The sequence below is a fragment of the Salvelinus sp. IW2-2015 genome, linkage group LG36, assembly GCF_002910315.2.
Source record: "Salvelinus sp. IW2-2015 linkage group LG36, ASM291031v2, whole genome shotgun sequence".
Lineage (NCBI taxonomy): Eukaryota > Metazoa > Chordata > Actinopteri > Salmoniformes > Salmonidae > Salvelinus > Salvelinus sp. IW2-2015.
The window spans coordinates 14,389,016-14,409,796 of NC_036875.1; the positions used below are offsets into that span (position 1 = coordinate 14,389,016).

Consider the following 20,781-nt stretch of genomic DNA (forward strand, 5'->3'; position numbering starts at 1 on the left):
AGCACAGCACAGCACACTATCCCACATACCTGATCTGCACATAAACAAGCATAGTCATCAAAACATGTAGCCAATAGACACAAGGATGTAAACACACACACACACAATTTATTTCTTGTTTTGCTTGGTTAGTGAGGTTACATGGTTCATGACCTCCGTTTATGGGAAATGTCACCTAGTAAACCTGGCTGATTTAACAGTGTGATGAGAACCAGTTCCCCAGTGCAGGGAAGGAAACAAAACAACATCCTTATTTTCAGTCATCACTCACACACAAGAGTACACAGACAGGCCAGCTGAACATCTGGGAAAAAATCCATGAACAGCAGCTTGTGTCTTTGTTTCACATTTTTTTAAAGCTTTATTTTATCAGGCCCAAGATCTCTTGGACAAGGGAGCCCTGCACTTTTTTACAAATACCACATAATACAAATATTAAACATTCAAGAGAACCAATCACATTCCTCAGTAAAGAGGTCCTCAATCAACAATGTGAACTGCCCAAGAGGCACCAGTACATCTAGTGGTAGGGTGGTACGGTGTACAATAGGACAGCATTAATGTGACACGGTGTACAATAGGACAACATTAATGTGACACGGTGTACAATAGGACAGCATTAATGTGACACGGTGTACATTAGGACAGCATTAATGTGACACGGTGTACATTAGGACAGCATTAATGTGACACGGTGTACATTAGGACGGCATTAATGTGACACGGTGTACAATAGGATCAGTCCAACAGGTGCCAGATGGTTTTACTAGTTCACATACCTGCACTTTTATTGGCCTCTCAGGTGAACTTTGGCCATAAGTCTGCACTGCACCAATAGCAGAGCTTTGTTTTTGTCGTTGAGTTATTTTCCGTGTGTGGGAAGGGATATTACAAGTGCCTTGTTAACATATCAAGCTGGTACCATCTCGAAACGCGACTACTGCGTTCAGTAGTAAGACAGAGAAAACACTCTCTCTTCTTTTGCCATCTGTTGTGTTTGTTTCATTCTCTTGTTGTTGCTGGTTTACATAAGGTGTGTGTGTGTGTGCATGCGCGTGTGTGTGTTTGAGTGTGATAAAAGGGGCACTCGATATTTGTTACACCCCCAGGCTATGATATAATGAAATGCTTCAGACGTGTGCAGTGTTGTCGTTACAGCACAGAGAGACGTGTACGAGTTGTGTTTTTCCTGTGTGTAACGCAGCACCATCTTTTTCTTCCAGATAAAGAGGAACTCTTCCAGAATGTATTGACACAGGTGGCAGAGCAGTTTTCCAGGTAAGAGCACTGATGTAGCTTTCGTGGAAATGTTGCCTCTGGCTTGGTAAATGCTTTTTGTTCCCTTGTTCTCGTAAATGTATGCTATTTGTGTGTCACTGTATTGTTGAGTGTGCTGCTTTCAGATAATGATTGCTCTATGTCCCTTTTGCTCTCTCTTTCCCTCTTTCCCTCTCTCTCTTTTCTCTCTCTCTTTATCTCTCTCTTCCTCTATCTTATTTTCTCACTCTCCTTTTCCGTCTCTTTCCCTCTTTCTATCTCCCCTGTATTTTCTTTCGTCATCTCTCCCTCTCTCTGTCTGTCCTTCACTATTTCTTTGCAGAGCGTTTAAAATCAACGAGCTGAAGACGGAGGTGACGAACCGCTTGGCCATGTTGGAGAAGAGAGTGGAGTGTGAGTACTGTGTCTGTCTGTGTGTTTATTTCTCCCTAGAGAGGAGACAGCCTCTGCTTAAATCACAGTATTGTTACCTACCATGGGGAATACTAAGGGGACTACAGAACAAATACACTGAATGCAGAAAATAGAAGAATACAGTATGGTCCTTTAACAGATGATTTTGTTCTAAGGTGACTTTTAGTTAAAGAGTGACATACAATGGCTAACCCTAACCCCAAAAATCAAATCAAATCAAATGTTATTGGTCATATACCCATGGTTAGCAGATGTTAATGCGAGTGTAGTGAAATGCTTGTGCTTCTAGTTCCAACCATGCAGTAATATCTAACAAGTAATCTAACAATTTCACAACAACTACCTTTTACACACAAGTGTAAAGGAATGAATAAGAATATGTACATATAAATATATGGATGAGCGATGGCCGATTGGCAGAAGCAGGAATCACTTTCAGTATGTTTATGTATGGCCCGTGTATGAGGCAATCAAACCCTCACTGAAACTGTGCAATAAAGCGTGCAGTGAACATTGTTCTACTACTGTATGTGAGCAGGCATATTTTAATTGGTTTAATCGCCACTCATTAACTTGGCTGGATGGGAAATGTTCATAGAAATGGTAGCCCTGGGAGATTGAGTCATAAAAAAATGTCCCTTTAACATCATTAAAAAAAAGGATGTTAAAGGGAAATTTCACGCCTGCTCTATTTCACTATACACTGAGTGTACAAAACATTAGGAACACCTTCTCTTTCCATGACATAGGCTGACCAGGTGAATCCAGGTAAAAGCTATGATCCCTTATTGATGTCACCTGTTAAATCCACTTCAATCAGTGTAGATAAAGGGGAGGAGATACGTTTAAATAAGGATTTTTAAGCCTTGAGACAATTGAGACAAGGGTTGTGTATGTGTGCCATTCAGAGGGTGAAATGGCAAGACAAAATATTTAAGTACCCTTGAACAGGGTATGGTAGTAGGAGCCAGGCGCACCTGTTTGAGTGAAACATTGCTGAGTTTTTCACACTCAACAGTTTTCCGTGTGTATCAAGAAGGCAGGCCAGTGGTCGAAACGGGTCAATGATGAAAGGGGAAAATGAGGCTGACATGAATTGTGCAGAGCAACAGACGGGCTACAGTTAGTCTACTGACAGTCCAGTACAACATTGGTGCCCAAAGACCCATAAAATAATGCACAACTCAGCTTACCTTGACATGAATGGGTTATGGCAGCCGACGACCTTACAGAGTTCTACTTCTTCCAGCAAAAAACAAACTGTGGTTGCAGTGAGCTAAGGAACGAAAACACTGAACACTGGAGAATTGGAAAAACATTGCCTGGTCTGATGAATCCCGGTTCCTGCTGTTTCACGCTGATGGGAAGACTAGGGTATGGAGAAAACCACGAGTACATGCGTGTCAACATTGAAGGCTGGTGGTGTGTTTTGATGGCACGTATTGGGCACCTTGATAAAAGTGGAGCAAAGTTTGAATGCCATAGGATATCTGAAAATCATTTCCAATTAGGTGCATCCCTTCATGGCAGCAGTGTATCCATCTGCAAAATATTTTTTTCAGCAGGATGCTAGGATTGTCCAGGAATGGTTCCACGGACATGACAGTGAATTCAGCTTACTGCAGTGGCCTGCCCAGTCACCAGATCTCAATCCAATTGAGCATCTGTGGGATGAGATGGATCGAGCTATTCGGAGTAGAAGCCATGGAGTCAACATGGGCCAGCATCCCTGTGGAACGCTTTCTACACCTTGTAGAGTCCATGCCCCGACCAATTGAGGCTATTCTGAGGGCAAAAGGGGGTGTAACTCAATATTAGGAAGGTGTTCCTAATGTTTTGTATACTCAGTCCATTAATATGTTGTTAATATATTATATGTGTCATAAACATTTTGAATTTCCTCACTACACACAAATACAAGCGTTTCTGCATTTCACCAGTTGAAACAAGACAGCTAAATATCCTGGTTGTAAGCAAACCACAATATCCAGAATTTGTAGCGATTCCAAGACGTGCATGACCGCCCCGTGGAGGTGTATGTGTGTAATTTATCCTGGTCCAGCTGGTCTAGGCTGCTGCCGCTTCTTGCTGGTCTTGTATTTCTTTTTCTCACTGTCTCAACTCCTCTTCAGTGTATTCCAGCTCAAATGAATAGGGCTTAATGTTCCTATGTAAAAGAACATAAAAAAATTAAAATGTCATCCAGCACTTCTTGGAAAGAGGAATCATCTGAATTTGCCATTTGTAGGTAATTATTTAGCAATCTCAGATACAGTGCACGGTAACATAACTCCTGTAAACTAGTACCACCCCCGTTTTGAAAAGCTTGCCTTCGAGGGTGGGAACAAGGAAGAATGGCTCCTGTCAGGCTGTAGTCTTTACAATGCCAGGGAAAATGAACCCTGATATCCTGCAATGTTCTGACAGATAGGAACATCGTATGGACAAGTCCAATGGCTCTATTGAACAATGACAACCATATCTACTTGTGCGATCGGCAAAACACAAAGGCCACAATAATTGCTAGATCAGACAGCAGGCTCAATCAACCAATGACTTCATTAGTTGAACTTTCCCAGCGCAAAAATTCTGAAATATATCTATAGTGCATAATTATCTCTGAAACACTCTCTCATCCCTTATAATCAAATCAAAATCCAATCAAATTAAATTTTATTGGTCACATACACATATTTAGCAGATGTTATTGCGGGTGTAACGAAATGCTTGTGTTCCTAGCTCCAACAGTACAGTAATATCTAACAATTCACAACAATACACACATCTAAAAGTAAATAATGGAATTAAGAAATATATTAATATTAGGACAAGCAATGTCAGAGTGGCATTGACTAAAATACAGTAGAATAGAATACAGTATATACATATGAAATGAGTAAAGCAGTATGTAAACATTATTAAAGTGACCAGTGATTCTATGTATATAGGTCAGCAGCCTCTAAGGTGCAGGATTGAGTAACCGGGTGATAGCCGGCTAGTGATGGCTATTTAACAGTCTGATGGCCTTGAGATTGAAGCTGTTTTTCAGTCTCCCGGTCCCAGCTTTGATACACCTGTACTGACCTTGCCTTCTGGATGATAACGAGGTGAACAGGTCGTGGCTCGGGTGGTTGATGTCCTTGATATTATTTTTGGTCTGTGGTGAAGAAGGCGCTGTAGCGCCTTCTTCACCACACTGTCTGTGTGGGTGGACCATTTCAGATCGTCAGTGATGTGTATGGCCAGGAACTTGAAGCTTTCCACCTTCTCCACTGCGGTCCCGTCAATGTGGATAGGGGCGTGCTCCCTCTGCTGTTTCCTGAAGTCCACGATCAGCTCCATTTGTTTTGTTGACGTATTGTTGTGAATTGAGAGGTTAATTTCCTGGTACCACTCCGCCAGGGCCCTCACTTCCTCCCTGTGGGCTGTCTCGTCATTGTTGGTAATCAGGCCTACTATTGTTGTGTCGTCTGCAAACTTGATGATTGAGTTGGAGGCGTGTGTGGCCACGCAGTCATGGGTGAAGGATCAGTGAAGTGGAGGTTGTTTCCTACCTTCACCACCTGGGGGCGGCCCATCAGGAAGTCTAGGATCCAGTTGCACAGGGTGGGGTTCAGACCCAAGGTCCCAAACTTGATGATGAGCTTGGAGGGTATTATGGTGTTGAAGGCTGAGCTATAGTCAATGAACAGCATTCTTACATTGGTATTCATCTTGTCCAGATGGGATAGGACAGTGTGTAGTGCAATGGTGATTGCATCGTCTGTGGATCTATTGGGACGGTAAGCAAATTGAACTGGGTCTAGGGTGTCAGGTAAGGTAGAGGTGATATGACCTCTCAAAGAACTTCATGATGACAGAAGTGAGTGCTACGGGGCGATAGTCATTTAGTTCAGTTACTTTTGCTTTCTTGGGTACAGAAACAATGGTGGACATCTTGAAGCAAGTGTGGACAGCAGACTGGGATAGGGAGAGATTGAATATGTCCGTAAACACTCCAGCCAGCTGTTCTGCGCATGCTCTGAGGACGCTGCTAGGGATGCCGTCTGGGCCGGCAGCCTTGCTAGGGTTAACACGCTTAAATGTCTTACTCATGTCGGCCACAGAGAACGAGAGCCCTGGAGCTGTTGAATTGCGACTCCACTTTCTCTGTACTGACATTTTGCTTGTTTGATTGCCTTACGGAAGGAGTAACTACACTGTTTGTATTCAAACATATTCCCAGTCAGCTTGCCATGGTTAAATGCGGTGGTTCGCGCTTTCAGTTTCGCGTGAATGCTGCCATCTATCCACGGTTTCTGGGTTGGGTATGTTTTAATAGTCACAGTGGGAACAACATCCCCTATACACTTCCTGATGAACTCAGTCACCGTGTCCGTGTATACATCATTGTTATTCTCAGAGGTTACCCGGAACAAATCCCAGTCCACGTGATCAAAACAATCTTGAAGCATGGATTCTGATTGGTCAGACCAGTATTGAATAGACCTTAGCGCGGGTACTTCCTGTTGGAGTTTCTGCATATAGGAAGGGGGGAGCAAAATGGAGTTGTGATCTGATTTGCCAGAGGGAGGGCGGGGGAGGGCCTTGTATGCATCCCGGAAGAGAGAATAGCAGTGGTCGAGTGTTTTCCCAGCGCGAGTACTACAGTCAATGTGTTGATAGAAATTCAATAGTGTTTTCCTCAAATTTGCTTTGTTACAATCCCCAGCTACAATAAATGCGGCCTCAGAATATGTGGTTTCCAGTTTGCATAAAGTCCAGTGTAGTTCCTTGAGGACCGTAGTGGTATCGGCTTGAGGGGGAATATACACGGCTGTGACTAAACGAAGATGATTTTCTTGGGAGGTAATACGGTCGGCATTTGATTGTGTTCTAGGTCGGGTGAACAAAAGGACTTGTGTTTCTGTACGTTATCACAGTCACACCATGAGTGGTTAATCATGAAACATACACCACCGCCCTTCTTCTTCCCGGAGACTTCTTTATTCTTGTCTGTGCGATGTACTGAGAACCCATCTGGCTGTATGGACAGGGACAGTATATCCGGAGAGAGCCATGATTCCATGAAACAGAGTATGTTACAGTCCCTGATGTCTCTCTGGAAGGAGATCCTCGCCCTGAGCTCGTCTACTTTATTGACCAGAGACTGAACATTAGCCTTCTGAGTCAGACTACAAGTCCACTCTGAATACCTTTTCTCTGCCGGCGGCGTCTTGGAGCAGCCTCTGGGATAAGTTCAATTGCCCAGGAAGGTGCGAACAAAGGATCCAATTCGGGAAAGTCGTATTCCTGGTCGTAATGCTGGTTACCACCGCTCTGATATCCAAAAGTTATTTCCGGCTATATATAATAACACAAAAAACATTCTGGGCTAATTATGTAAGAAGTAACACCCCAAAAAACGAAATACTGCAAAGTTGCTTAGGAGCTAGAAGCAAAGCTGCCATGTCTGTCGGCGCCATCTGTATGCTTTGTAGGGAGACTGGAAAAACACCCCAAATAGTGTCTAGCGGGAAAGTTTCCCTTTAAGGTTAAGAAAAGTAACGTGCACCCCTGAAGGAGGGGGATTTAACTATTTCGTAGGGTTTGAATGAGGTGTTTTGTCTTGAGCTATTTAGCAATGCAAATTTGTTCAGCTTTAAAACGTACTTGTGTCTCGTGGTTGTTATACAGTGTTTTTACATTTCAAATAGTCTACAAAACTGTCTACTAACCAAGTTTGGAGCTTTGATTTGATATGTGACCTTTTTGTTTAACATAATAGACTGACATACCATACATTCTCTATTCACCTGTTATACACGGGGTGGGTCTAATCCTGGATGCTGATTGGTTAAAACTGCGTTCCAGCCAGTGTCTATTCCAAAAGTTACTACTGGCTAAGGCTATGACGTTGAAATGCCCATTTACTGTTCCATCTCACTCTGCTATCCATCAACCCAACCAGGCAATTTATAAACTTTATAAAAATTTCCACTGTAAAAAAGTATCTTAGACATGATCTCCCCTTTCTTTTGGACTAGAATTTGTTTTTCAACAGCGGAGATTTGTATAAACCTTGCTAGCTGTCTCTGTGACATTTGCAACATTGTTTCAATATTGAAATTCGATCTCCAGCTGTCCCATAGTAATGAACGAGTCGGGTGTCGGGACGAGACAGAGAGGCAGGCAGCCTTTCTCAACCAACCGAAATCATGAATTAGCATAATTTTTATGGATATGTATACAAAGAAATGTCAATAGAAAAACAGGTAAAATGAAATGAAATGCAGCTAGTTTGCAGTCTTTCCAGCTTCAGTCTGAATTGATTGTGTTAGCTGTGTTGTTGGCTAGCTCCTCTAAACAGTGTCCTGACGAGAGAGCACATTTTCATTAGCTCATTGTTATAGATGTATCCTAATACATGTCACTAGAAAACAGCTTAAATAAATGCAAATGATGCTACTTTTCTGTTATTCTGGTTTCACTGTTTGACGTGACTGTGTTAGCCCAAGTTGGCTGGCTAGCAAGTAAGGGGATACGAACTGGCAATGGAGGGGCCTCCCGAGTTGTGTAGCGGTCGAAGGTGTTGCAGTGTCACTACAGCATGGGGTTTGATCCCAGGCTGTGTCACAACCGGCCGTGACTGGGAGTCCCATAGGGCGGCACAGAATTGGCCCAGCGTCGTCCAGGTTAGGGGAGGGTTTGGCCGGGGGGGGGCTTAACTTGGCTCCTTGCGCTCTAGTGGCAGGTCGGGCGCCTGCAAGCTGACCCTCGTCGTCAGTTGAACAGTGTTTCCTCCGACACATTGGTGCAGCTGGCTTCCGGGTTAAGCAAGTGGGTGTTAAGAAGCAGCACGGCTTGGCGGGTCATGTTTGGAGGACGCATGACTCAATCTTCGCCTCTCCCAAGCCCGTTGGTGAATTGCAGCGATGAGACATGATCGTAATTGGGTCACAATTGGATATCACGAAATTGGGGAGAAAAAGGGCTTCTGAAGTTTGACATTTCCAGGTTGAAATTTCTGACTTGATTTTCCCTTACGAAAAATGTATCAGCCTCTACAAAAATGTCCATTAATTATAATCAACATAATACTTCACATTTCCTGTTGCTGCAGGATTATTTTCCTGCTGTAGCAAACTGGCTCAAATTAAGCTCCTACATCAGTATTATTTTCTCTACTCTAGTTTAACCTCATATTATTATCTGACCTCATATTATTCACCTGGACATTGACCAAAGAGAAATCACATAGAAAAACTATAGACTAGGTGGGAAATATGCTTTATCATAAACTTGTACAATGCTAGCTGTAGCCTTGACATGGATAGCCACCGTTAGACACTATACAGTTGAAGTCCGAAGTTTACATACACTTAGGTTGGAGTCATTAAAACTCGTTTTTCAACCACAATTTCTTGTTAACAAACTATAGTTTTGGAAAGTTGGTTAGGACATCTACTTTGTGCATGATACAAGTCATTTTTCCAACAATTGTTTACAGACAGATTATTTAATTTATAATTCACTGTATCACAATTCTGCCTATGAGAGATGAACGTACTTTGGTGCGAAAAGTGCAAATCAATCCCAGAACAACAGCAAAGGACCTTGTGAAGATGCTGGAGGAAACAGGTACAAAAGTATCTATATCCACAGTAAAACGAGTCCTATATCGACATAACCTGAAAGGCCGCTCAGCAAGGAAGAAGCCACTGCTCCAAAACCAGACTACGGTTTGCAACTGCACATGGGGACAAAGATCGTACTTTTTGGAGAAATGTCCTCTCGTCTGATGAAACAAAAATAGAACTGTTTGGCCATAATGACCATCGTTATGTTTGGAGGAAAAAGGTGGAGGCTTTCAAGCCGAATAACACCATCCCAACTGTGAAGCATGGGGGTGGCAGCATCATGTTGTGGGGTGCTTTGCTGCTGGAGGGACTGGTGCACTTCACAAAATAGATTAAATCTTGAGGGAGGAAGATAATGTGGATATTTGAAGCAACATCTCAAGACATCAGTCAGGAAGTTAAAGCTTGGTCGCAAATGGGTCTTCCAAATGGACAATGACCCCAAGCATACTTCCAAAGTTGTGGCAAAATGGCTTAAGGACAAGAAAGTCAATGTATTGGAGTGGCCACAAAGCCCTGACCTCAACCCTATAGAAAATGTGTGGGCAGAACTGAAAAAGCATGTGCGAGCAAGGTGACCTACAAACCTGACTGAGTTACAACAGCTTTGTCAGGAGGAATGGGACAAAATTCACCCAATTTATTGTGGGAAGCTTGTGGAAGGCTACCCAAAATGTTTGACCCAAGTTAAACAATCTAAAGGCAATGCTACCAAATACTAATTGAGTGTATGTAAACTTCTGACCCACTGGGAATGTGGTGAAATAAATAAAAGCTGAAATAAATAAATAATTCTCTACTATTATTCTGACATTTCACATTCTTAAAATAAAGTGGTGATCCTAACTGACCTAAGACAGGGCATTTTTACTATGATTAAATGTCAGGAATTGTGAAAAACTGAGTTTAAATGTATTTGGCTAAGGTGTATGTAAACTTCCGACTTCAACTGTACATATGTAGAATCTTAATTTAAGACAGTTTGCAACAGCAGGAAAATAATCCTGCAGCAACAGAAAATTTGATTTATTATATGGGTTATAATTAATGGACATTTGTGTAGGGGAGGATACATTTTTCGTAAGGGAAAATCAAGTCTGAAATTTCAAAGTGGAAATTAAAAACTTCAGAAGCCTTTTTAAACATCAAATACAGTACACATTTTAAATTACCTGCATTGCAGGAAAGTTATCCTACGACATGGTGATCGAATTAAGATCCTACATCTATGCTAGCTGTCCTTGACCCTATAGTTAATCATACTGCTGCCTATTTAATCTATTTCTGTCCATTTTGTTGTGTGCAAGGAAGTTTGTTTACACTGTCCCACTCTATGCTCGCTGGCTTCCCTTTGAGCTTTGATTTGACGTGTTAGATCTCTCATCAGATTGTAAAAACAGCTATAAAATCGAATTGATATAGATGGCTTGATATGCCTCATTCCGTCAAAGTACCGATAGTACATTGGATTTCCTCCAGGTTTTGCACACTACTGTATGTTTAAAAGGCCTTTATGGCCTTCAACTGTTCTGTCACAATTTGTTCCATACACACACGGTGCCCCAGCCTCACTGTGCGGTCCAGTGGGAACATTTAATCAGTAATCAATCTTTAATCATTACATCGTCCTTCACTGTAAAGTACTGCTACTGTGATGGCTGGGGGGTGTTTTGAGGTTAATTTGTTCCGGGTGACTGACTGCTTCAGGCCGAGGTCACCTGATTTTTGGTTATGTAGGATATATTAACCTCTCTCTCTCTTTTTTTCTTTCTTTCCCTTTCTCATTCTCTCTCTGCAGTGGAAGGGATGAAGGTGGTGGAGATAGAGAAGTGTCGCAGCGACATCAAGAAGCTCAGGGAGGAGATGGCCTCCAGGAACAACAGGTTAGTCACATGGTTATCTTTGAACCTTTACCTCTAGCTTTGACTTGAATCCTGATAACGATTCATCTTGACCTTTAGCTTTGACCTGAATCCTGATAAAGATGTCCAATGTAAGCCTGAATGGTGTTTGTTTTCTGCGTCTTACATTGAATAGTCTTTCTTAGCTCCTAGTTAGAGGAAGTTAGTAGAGGAAGTATTGGAGGAGAAATTCCTCTCCCCTGTCTGTCATTAGCAGGGCTTTAAAACGACTGCCCCCAGATCAGTAAGTAGCCTTGCATGCGCCTCGGCTTGTGCGACCAATAAGGGCTCATACTGATATTGTTACAGACACTTACATTCTGTTATATAGGCCTACTGATATTGTTACGGAGGCTATCTTATCTTAATATTTAATATTTCATTACAGTCTTTTCACTATGTTGTGTGTGTCTATGGTCGGATTCTATTAATTGGTTACTGCTTGCTTTGTACTGTAGTCATTTCCTGGATGACAACAAGAAGCTGACACCTCGCAGAGATGTGCCCTCTTACCCCAAAGTAAGTGAGTGGTCTGCAAATTCCTCCTACTTCATTGTCACCGTCAGTCTGTGTTTTGTCATTGTCAATGAGCCTGTTATCAGGTATTGTATGTCTATAGCGTCAGAATACCACCTTTGAATGTCCAGAGTCAGTTGTGTGATCCTCTGGTCCTCCGTAGCGCAGTTGGTAGATCATGGTTCTTGAAAACTCAGGATAGTGGGTTCGATTCCTGGAAACACCCATACGTAAAAAAATGTATGCACGCATGACTTAAAAGCATCTGCTAAATGACATTCAAATTAAAATAGTGTGAAAGATGCACCTCCTGTTATCAGACACAGCATCAAAGATGATTTCCATTCAAAAAATGGTCAGGGTTCATGTCTGTGTAAGTGGGCGTTCTCTCTCTTGCGTGAGCATGATTTCCCGTGTGAGCTCACGGTTCCTCTGTAATCTCTGGCGTGCTCATACGATAGAGGGAACGCCCATTTACACAGATAAAATTGTTTTCAATGGGAAACTGCCCAACAACAGCCATCTCTGGTCTACTTATTCCCCCCACCCACGCTCACCCACCCCGCTCTACCAGAAAAAAATTACCCTGTGAGATGTCTCGCTTTCATTTCCGCCTCTGACAGCATGTCCCTAGTTAGGTGTACCCATCTTAGATGTGCTAGTGTTTCCTCTAAATTTCATTGGTAGGCGGAGTGCAAAGGTCCTAGTGGCAAGCTGCCTCACTTAAAGAAATACAGGGTGAAACTAACTGAGGTTAAACCTGTAGTCAGGTATGCCCAGGTGTGTGTGTATGTGTGTGTAGAGGTGAGCCCACAGCCAGCGGAGAAAAACAGGGTTAACTGGGAGCTCTGTCGCCTGCAGTACATGCTCTCGCAGCAGACCATAGATGCCCTCAGAAAGCCTGCCTTTGGCCTCTGGCTGTGGGAGTCCAACGAGGTAAGATGCTGACTACACTTTGTTCTTCTCTCTCCGCCCCTTCTGTTCTCTATCTGCATGCGTGTGTGTGTAGTACCACCTGTCTCAGGAGACAGTGGAAGCTCTCAGACAACCCACCTTTGATGTGTGGCAGTGGGAGCCCAATGAGGTGAGGACAGGGGGTTGGGCCTTAGAGGTTCAACTGCCATAGATAGTAGACACTCAACTTCCATAAACACTCAACTCAACCATAGAGTTGTTGACCATAGATGATCAACTACTACCATATAACTGTTGACCATATGTGGTCAAGCGCAACAAAGTATCGCTCACCTTCGGTCTCACTCCTCCTCCTTGCTTCATGTGACCAGATGCTGAGCTGCCTGGAGCACATGTACCACGACTTGGACCTGGTCAAGGACTTCAACATGAACCCCATCACACTGAAGAGGTGGCTGGTAAGACTGCTAGAGATATCCACAACTTTTCAGAATCTGCTGCTGCGCCACTTGTTTCATGTTACTAGTGGTAGGTTTGTCGTCGCTGTCTGGTGGTCTCACACATTCACTCATTCTTCCCTCTTTCTCTCATCCCCCCCTCCCTCCCTGCAGCTTTGTATCCATGACAACTACAGGATGAATCCCTTCCATAACTTCCGTCACTGTTTTTGTGTCACCCAGATGATGTACAGCATGATCTGCCTCTGCAGCCTACAGGTAATACCACAGTAATACCACAGTAATACTAGAGAAGAGAGAAGCTGAGAGATGTGTCTGAAAGATAAATTCTACTCCCTTGGAGATGCTCTCTTAGACAGTAATACCACAGTAATACTACAATAATACCACAGTAATACCAAAGGTAATACAGACGGTAATACCACAGTAATAATACTACAGTAATACCTCAGCTATATAAAAGGGCATCACTAATACTGGAGGGATGAGAATGAGGGGTTGGTGAGGAAGAATGATGTTTGTACTTGAAGAGGACGGACGAGGGGGAGGGAGAGAAAAGCTGAGAGGTGTCTGAAAGATAAATTCTACTCCCTTGGAGACGCTCCCTTAGACATCATCTCGAACCCTGTTGTCATGGACAACCATTCATGACAGGTTCATTAATCAAAGCCTATAATGGGCGATTACAAGATGCCCATGTTAATGATGTGCTAATCAGATCTCACAAACACACACTCTTTCACACACCACACACTCACTTACACAAACATGCATGCACCTACGTGTGCACAGTTGCATGATGCGTACACACACATGCACACACACACACACACAGATGGCACATTAATTGTGAGAATTATAATAATTGTGAATTGTGTGTCTTCCAGGAGACGTTCACCCAGGTGGACATTCTGATTCTGATGACAGCTGCAGTGTGCCACGATCTAGATCACCCCGGATACAACAACATGTAATCCATGCTTTTATTCTCTCTCTCTCTCTCTCTCTCTCTTACTCTACCACTGCCATCTGTCTATCGTGATTCAATGAAATTAGATACAATCTGTCTATCCTAGTTTGATATAGTCCAGGTTCCATTCAACAAGAAGACATTTGAAAGCAAGCCCCTGTGAGACTAAGTCTCCCTCTCTGTCTCTCAGGTACCAGATAAATGCACGGACGGAGCTGGCAGTACGCTACAATGACATCTCCCCTCTGGAAAATCACCACTGTGCCGTAGCCTTCCAGATCTTCTCCCAGCCCGACTGCAACATCTTCTCCACCTTCGACCCCGAGGCCTTCAAACAGATACGCCAGGTAGGGTGTGTGTGTGTGTGTGTGTGTGTGTGTGTGTGTGTGTGTGTGTGTGTGTGTGTGTGTGTACACTACTATAGCAGTAGTCTAGTCTGTAGTCTGATCTAACCGCCTATTTCTGTTTTAGGGAATCATCACACTGATACTGGCCACAGACATGGCACGACATGGCGAGATACTGGACTCCTTCAAGCATAAAGTGGACAGCTTTGACTTTACTGATGAAGAGCATGTCACTTGTGTAAGGATACACATTACTATGTGTTTGTCCCTACCATAGAATGCGTATTTTCCACTCCCTTACAGTTTGTGCAGTGTATTTGTCCTACTGCCCGATGCAGTAATGCTCTATTTACAACTTCACTATGTATGTTTGTTAGTCCTTTGTGCTGCTTTCTATGTGAAAAATCTAGTAGACCCCTTCCCTATACTGAACTCTGCACTGTGTGACCTTTGACCCGCCCAGCTGAAGATGGTGCTGATTAAGTGCTGTGACATTTCTAACGAGGTGCGACCCATGGAGGTGGCTGAGCCCTGGGCGGACTGTCTGCTGGAGGAGTACTTCATGCAGGTATGTGGATCTCTATCTATACTGTACACAGTAATTCGAACATGTTTAATTTGGCTCTATACTCCAGCATTTTGGATTTGAGATGAAATGTTTCATTTGAGGTGAAATTTGTACAAATACTTATGACATCTTCAAATGGGGGGGACTAGATATATGAAAATACCCTCAAATAAAAGGTGACATTCTGTACTGTCACTGAATGTGATTTAATCTCAAATCCAAAATACTGGAGTATAGAGCCAAATAGAACTGTCCAAATACATACAAAGGGGAGTGTATGTGTTTTTATATAGTGCATAGCCTACTGTGTAAAGCCCCATATACTGTGTATGCGTTTTTATACAGTGCATAGCCTACTGTGTAAACCCCCATATACTGTATATGTGTTTTTATACAGTACATAGCCTACTGTGTAAACCCCCATATTACTGTATATGTGTTTTTATACAGTGCATAGCCTACTGTGTAAACCCCCATATACTGTATATGTGTTTTTATACAGTACATAGCCTACTGTGTAATTCAAGGTATGTGTCATACCTGCCTCATATCTCAATATTGATACATTAGTCTGTGTGAAAATGGAACAAATTTCATGAAACATTGTATTTTGACATACTATACAGTGCCTTCAGATATATCCCTTGACTTTTTCCACATTTTGTTGTGTTACAAAGTGGCATTACAATTGATTGAATTGTCATGTTTCTAACATATGTAAAATAAATATGAAAAGTAAAACACTAATATAGTATTCAACCCCCTGAGTCAATACATGTTCGAATTACCTTTGGCAGTGATTACAGCTATGAGTCTTTCTGAGCTTTGCACACCTGGATTGTACAACATTTATTATTTGTTTTATTCTTTAAGCTCTGTCAAGTTGGTTGTTGATCATTGCTAGACAACCATTTTCAGGTCTTGCCATAGATTTTCCAGCCGATTTAAGTCTAAACTGTAACTAGGCCACTCAAGAACATCCAATTTCGTCTTGATAAGCAACTCCAGTGTATATTTGACCTTGTGTTTTAGGTTATTGTCCTGCTGAAAGGTGAATTCATCTCCCAGTGTCTGTTGGATAGCATACTGAAGCAGGTTTTCCTCTAGGGTTTTGCCAGTGCTTAGCTCTATTCCATTTATTTTTATCCTAAACTCCCTAGTCCTTGCTGATGACAAGCATACCAATAACATGATGCAGCCACCACCATGCTATGAAGAGTGGTACTCAGTGTTGTATTGGATTTGCCCGAAACAACAATGCTGCCACAATTTTTGGCAGTTTTATTTTAGTGCTTTATTACAATCAGGATGCATATTTTAGAATATGTGTATTCTGTACAGGCTTCCTTCTTTTCACTCTGTCATTTAGGTTCGTTTTGTTTAGTAACTACAATATTGTTGATCCATCCTCTGTTTTCTCCTATCACAGCCATTAAACTCTTTCACTGTTTTAAAGTCCAAAAGCAGAATAACATGCGCACTTCCAGGTACTTTCAGCAGGTGCTGGAGTTGTAGACAAACTCGTGGAAAACAGAAAGGAAAACGCTGCACACTGCTGCTCATGCTCCCAGATAATATTTATTTATAACAACGTTTCGACCCTTAGGTCTTCATCAGACATCAATATCCCAGGTGGGTGTAGAAGGTCTTGTATATAGGGGCAGTCATCAGTGACATCACTTCCTGAAACAGGAGGTAAAAAAAAAATTTGAACACATTCAATGTATCAAAATATATGATCATACTATCACGACTCAGGATATGACCCAAATGCAGAGGAGGAGGCGGATAGTACAGTTCTCATAATATTTATTATACAAGGGGACAGGCCAGGGCAGGGCAGGTCGAGGGCAGGCAGAGGTCAGTAATCCAGGGCAGAGTCAAAGAGGTACAGAATGGTAGGCAGGCTCAGGGTCAGGGCAGGCAGATTAGTCAGTAGTCCAGGGCAGAGTCAATGAGGTACAGAACGGCAGGCAGGCAGAATGGTCAGAACCGGGAAGACTAGAAAACAATAACTAGAAAGACTCGAAACCGGGGAAACATGCTGGTAATACTTGACGGGACAAGACGAACTGGCAACAGACAAACAGAAAACACTGGTATAAATACACAGGGGATAATGGGGACAAATGGGAGACACCTGGTGGGGTGTGAAGACAAGCACAAGACAGGTGAAACAGATCAGGGCGTGCGTGACACATACACAAGGAATGTGATCAATATTTACAGTAATATACATACACATACAATATTCAATTAGGATGAACAATTATTTATTTATTTTTGACATATTGAAACTATAAAAACGGTTTCAAGTCTCCTTGTTAAGTCCTTGTTAAGGCCAAGAGGAGACAGTTTGTTGAGCCTGTGGATCCAGAAAGAGTCCCTTTGAACAAGTTTCCTCTCAATGTCCCCTCCCCTGCGTGACATCTTGACCATTTCTATTCCAATGTATCTCAGAGAACTAATAGGATGTTTAGCTTGTCTCATCGCGCTCCAGCGACTCCTGTGGCGGGCCGGGCGCAGTGCGCGCTAACCAAGGGGGCCAGGTGCACGGTGTTTCCTCCGACACATTGGTGCGGCTGGCTTCCAGGTTGGAGGCGCGCTGTGTTAAGAAGCAGTGCGGCTTGGTTGGGTTGTGCTTCGGAGGACGCGTGGCTTTCGACCTTCGTCTCTCCCGAGCCCGTACGGGAGTTGTAGCGATGAGACAAGATAGTAATTACTAGCGATTGGATACCACGAAAATTGGGGAGAAAAGGGGATAAAAAAAATATTTAAAAAAAGTAATGATGGACTGTCATTTCTCTTTGCTTATTTGAGCTGTTCTTGCCATAATATGAACTTGGTATTTTACCACAATCTTCTGTATACCAACCCTACAGTACCTTGTCACAACACAACTGATTAACTCAAACGCATTCAGAAGGAAAGAAATTCCACAAATTAACTTTTAACAAGGCACACCTGTTAATTGAAATGCATTCCAGGTGACTATCTCATGAAGCTGGTTGAGAGAATGCCAAGAGTGTGCAAAGCTGTCATCAAGCCAAAGGGTGGTTACTTTGAAGAATCTCAAATATATTTTGATTTGTTTAACACTTTTTTGGGTTACTACATGATTCCATATGTGTTATTTCATATGTTGTATGTATTCACTATTATTCTACAATGTAGAAAAAAAAATTAAATAATGAAAAACCCTTGAATGTGTACTGTAGGTGTGTCCAAGCTTTTTACTGGTACTGTATATCTAGGAATGTTTGAAAAACAGGTAGTGCTGAATCCAGTGATGGCGAAACGTTGGTGATTTACCCAATAAATTACTGGAAGTTTATGTATAGAGTGTGCGACTCTATTTTTATAGCTCATAGTTTAGTCAGCACATAAAATAATTGTCTCTGGGTGTGTGTCAGCGCATGTTTTTTATTCAAGTATATAGAATGGTAACATGAAGAGTACACAGAATTGAATTTTCAGGTATATGGTCCACAGATTAAAAAATATATATATATAAAATCAATAGAGTATACGTGGGGAGGGAGATCGCCCAGGGTTTCACAAAATGGTTTACAAAGGTAGAGATATTCTCTGTCAGAGATCCGTTACTACTCACAATGGGCCTGCCCGGTATAGGTGGTGTCATGCTCTTGTGAATTTTGGGTAGAGCGTATATGACAGGACAATTTAACATGGATCAGAGTTGAATTGATTAGTAGGGTTCTTTGGGAGTATTTTGTAAAATTCATCATCACTAAGTTGTCTCAATTTGTTTTAAAGTCACAATTGGCCTCATGTGGAAATCCATGAGTGGCTTTCTTTCTCTCCAGCAACGGAGTTAGGAAGGACGCCTGTATCTTTGTAGTGACTGGGTTTATTGATCCACCATCCAAAGTGTAATGAATAAATTCACCATGCTCAAAGGGATATTCAATGTCTGCTTTTTTTTTTTACCCATCTACCAATGGGTGCCCTTCTTTGCCTCTGAAAACATCCTTGGACTTTGTGGTTAAATCTGTGTTTGAAATGCACTGCTCAACTGAGGGAGCTTACAGATAATTGTATGTGTGGGATACAGAGATGAGGTAGTCATTAAAATATATATATTGTACACAGAGTGAGTCCATATGACTTGTTAAGCACATTTTTACTCCTGAACTTGTTTAGGCTTGCCATAACAAAGGGGATGAATATTTATTGACTCAAAACATTTCAGCTTTTCATTTTTAATGAATTTGTAAAAATGTGAACTTATTGGATATTGTGTGTAGGCCAGTGACACACAATCTTGATTTCATCCATTTTAAATGCAGGCTGTAACACAACAACATGTGGGAAAAGTAAAGGGCTGTGAATACTTTGAAAGTAATGGAGATACAGTATTTACCATTTGTATAAAGAATTATGGATTGCACTGACATCTTTCTCTTCTCCATCCTTTCCACAGAGTGACAGGGAGAAGGCAGAGGGTCTGCCTGTGGCCCCCTTCATGGACAGAGAGAAGGTCACCAAACCCACCGCTCAGATCGGCTTCATCAAGTTCGTCCTCATCCCCATGTTTGAGACCGTCATGAAGGTGAGCCATGGATGGAGGGGACTATAAAAAGAGAATGTTGGAGTGATAGGACTGTGATGATGATGATGGTAAAGCCTGCCTCCTTTCTCTCTCGGTGTGTCTCAGCTGTTCCCTCAGATTGAGGATGTGATGGTCCAGCCTCTGAGAGAGTCACGAGACAGATACGAAGAGCTCAAGCAGATTGACGATGCCATGAATGAGGTCAGAGGTATTTGTGTGTGTTTGTGTTTTTTATTATTATAAATTAAGAAGGACATGTTTGCATGTTCTTATGTGCAGCAGCAGTGACTAACAGTCCTGTGAATGTTTCTACTTTAGGTGCAGAAAAAGAAAAGTGAGAACTTGACTATGGGGAAGAAGAAATGAAAGCACAAAGGTAGGTGTTTTTAAACTGGCTGCATTGAGAAAAGTATTTCTATATACTATATGGCTCTGGTGCGGTGTAGATTAAATTAATGTGTGTTCCTCTGTTTTAGCTCAAACTTCCTACGCTGGTAAAGGTTGAGTCAGCATGGCAGTCTGAGGAATGGGACCAGAGGAAGATGGAAACAGACCAAGCTACTGACTGACTGGCCGGATGAACAATCCAAAAGCTTTTATCAGGGAATGTCGACTTGTACAGCAGACTACTTCAGTGAACAATATTTAGATTTTCTCGAGTTGTTTTTTTAATGTTGTTTTATACAGAATGTACAGATTTTTAGTTGCCTTTGTTGTTTCCTACAAAATAAAAGGTTTACTTTAATTATAACCTTTCACATAATGTTTTTTTTTATTTTGTTTTAAAACATATTACCATTATTAAAGCTTATTAGACTTATTTCTAGACGTATTAATGTTAATTTTAGCTGTGGATAAGTTTCATATGATTAAGATAGACAGAATGGATGAGGAGCACTTGTTACACTCTCTGTTCTACTCTTTGCCATGTAGCGTGTCAGCCTGTGCACTCAGCATTCTGAACATCCCAAACATCATACACACGTAGCCTTGTTGCTGTAGATCAGAAACGTACCTTCCTTCCATATGCCTCCACTCCCTGTTTACTTTCTGCACATTCCTAGCGAACATAGCAACTATTGAAGGTTTAAGGAGCTGTCAGTGTGGGGGTGACCCATACAAAACGTGACTTAGTCAAACACGATGTTGAAACACCTAAAGCCTTTCAATGCAGAACATACATGCCAAACATACAAGGGTTGTGTTTAAGAAGAAAAGGCAT

General features: G+C 42.1%; 1 protein-coding gene across 9 annotated transcripts in view; it reads left to right on the forward strand.

Moving 5' to 3' along the window:
- Positions 1 to 20,304, forward strand: part of LOC111959576 (high affinity cGMP-specific 3',5'-cyclic phosphodiesterase 9A) — a 35,599-nt gene extending 15,295 nt beyond the window's left edge. For 2 of the 9 annotated variants that reach the window (XM_023981229.2, XM_070437648.1), the window contains exons 5-19: positions 1,224 to 1,278; positions 1,601 to 1,671; positions 11,110 to 11,194; positions 11,671 to 11,731; positions 12,590 to 12,664; positions 13,015 to 13,101; positions 13,255 to 13,359; positions 13,989 to 14,071; positions 14,262 to 14,418; positions 14,543 to 14,656; positions 14,882 to 14,986; positions 19,431 to 19,559; positions 19,665 to 19,760; positions 19,878 to 19,935; positions 20,036 to 20,304. In XM_023981229.2, the coding sequence (XP_023836997.1) occupies positions 1,224 to 1,278; positions 1,601 to 1,671; positions 11,110 to 11,194; positions 11,671 to 11,731; positions 12,590 to 12,664; positions 13,015 to 13,101; positions 13,255 to 13,359; positions 13,989 to 14,071; positions 14,262 to 14,418; positions 14,543 to 14,656; positions 14,882 to 14,986; positions 19,431 to 19,559; positions 19,665 to 19,760; positions 19,878 to 19,925 (1,271 nt within the window). In that variant the 3' untranslated portion in view covers positions 19,926 to 19,935; positions 20,036 to 20,304. The other 7 variants (XM_023981228.2, XM_023981232.2, XM_023981234.3 and 4 more) reach the window with 6 other exon arrangements.
- Positions 20,305 to 20,781: the final 477 nt, after the last annotated feature.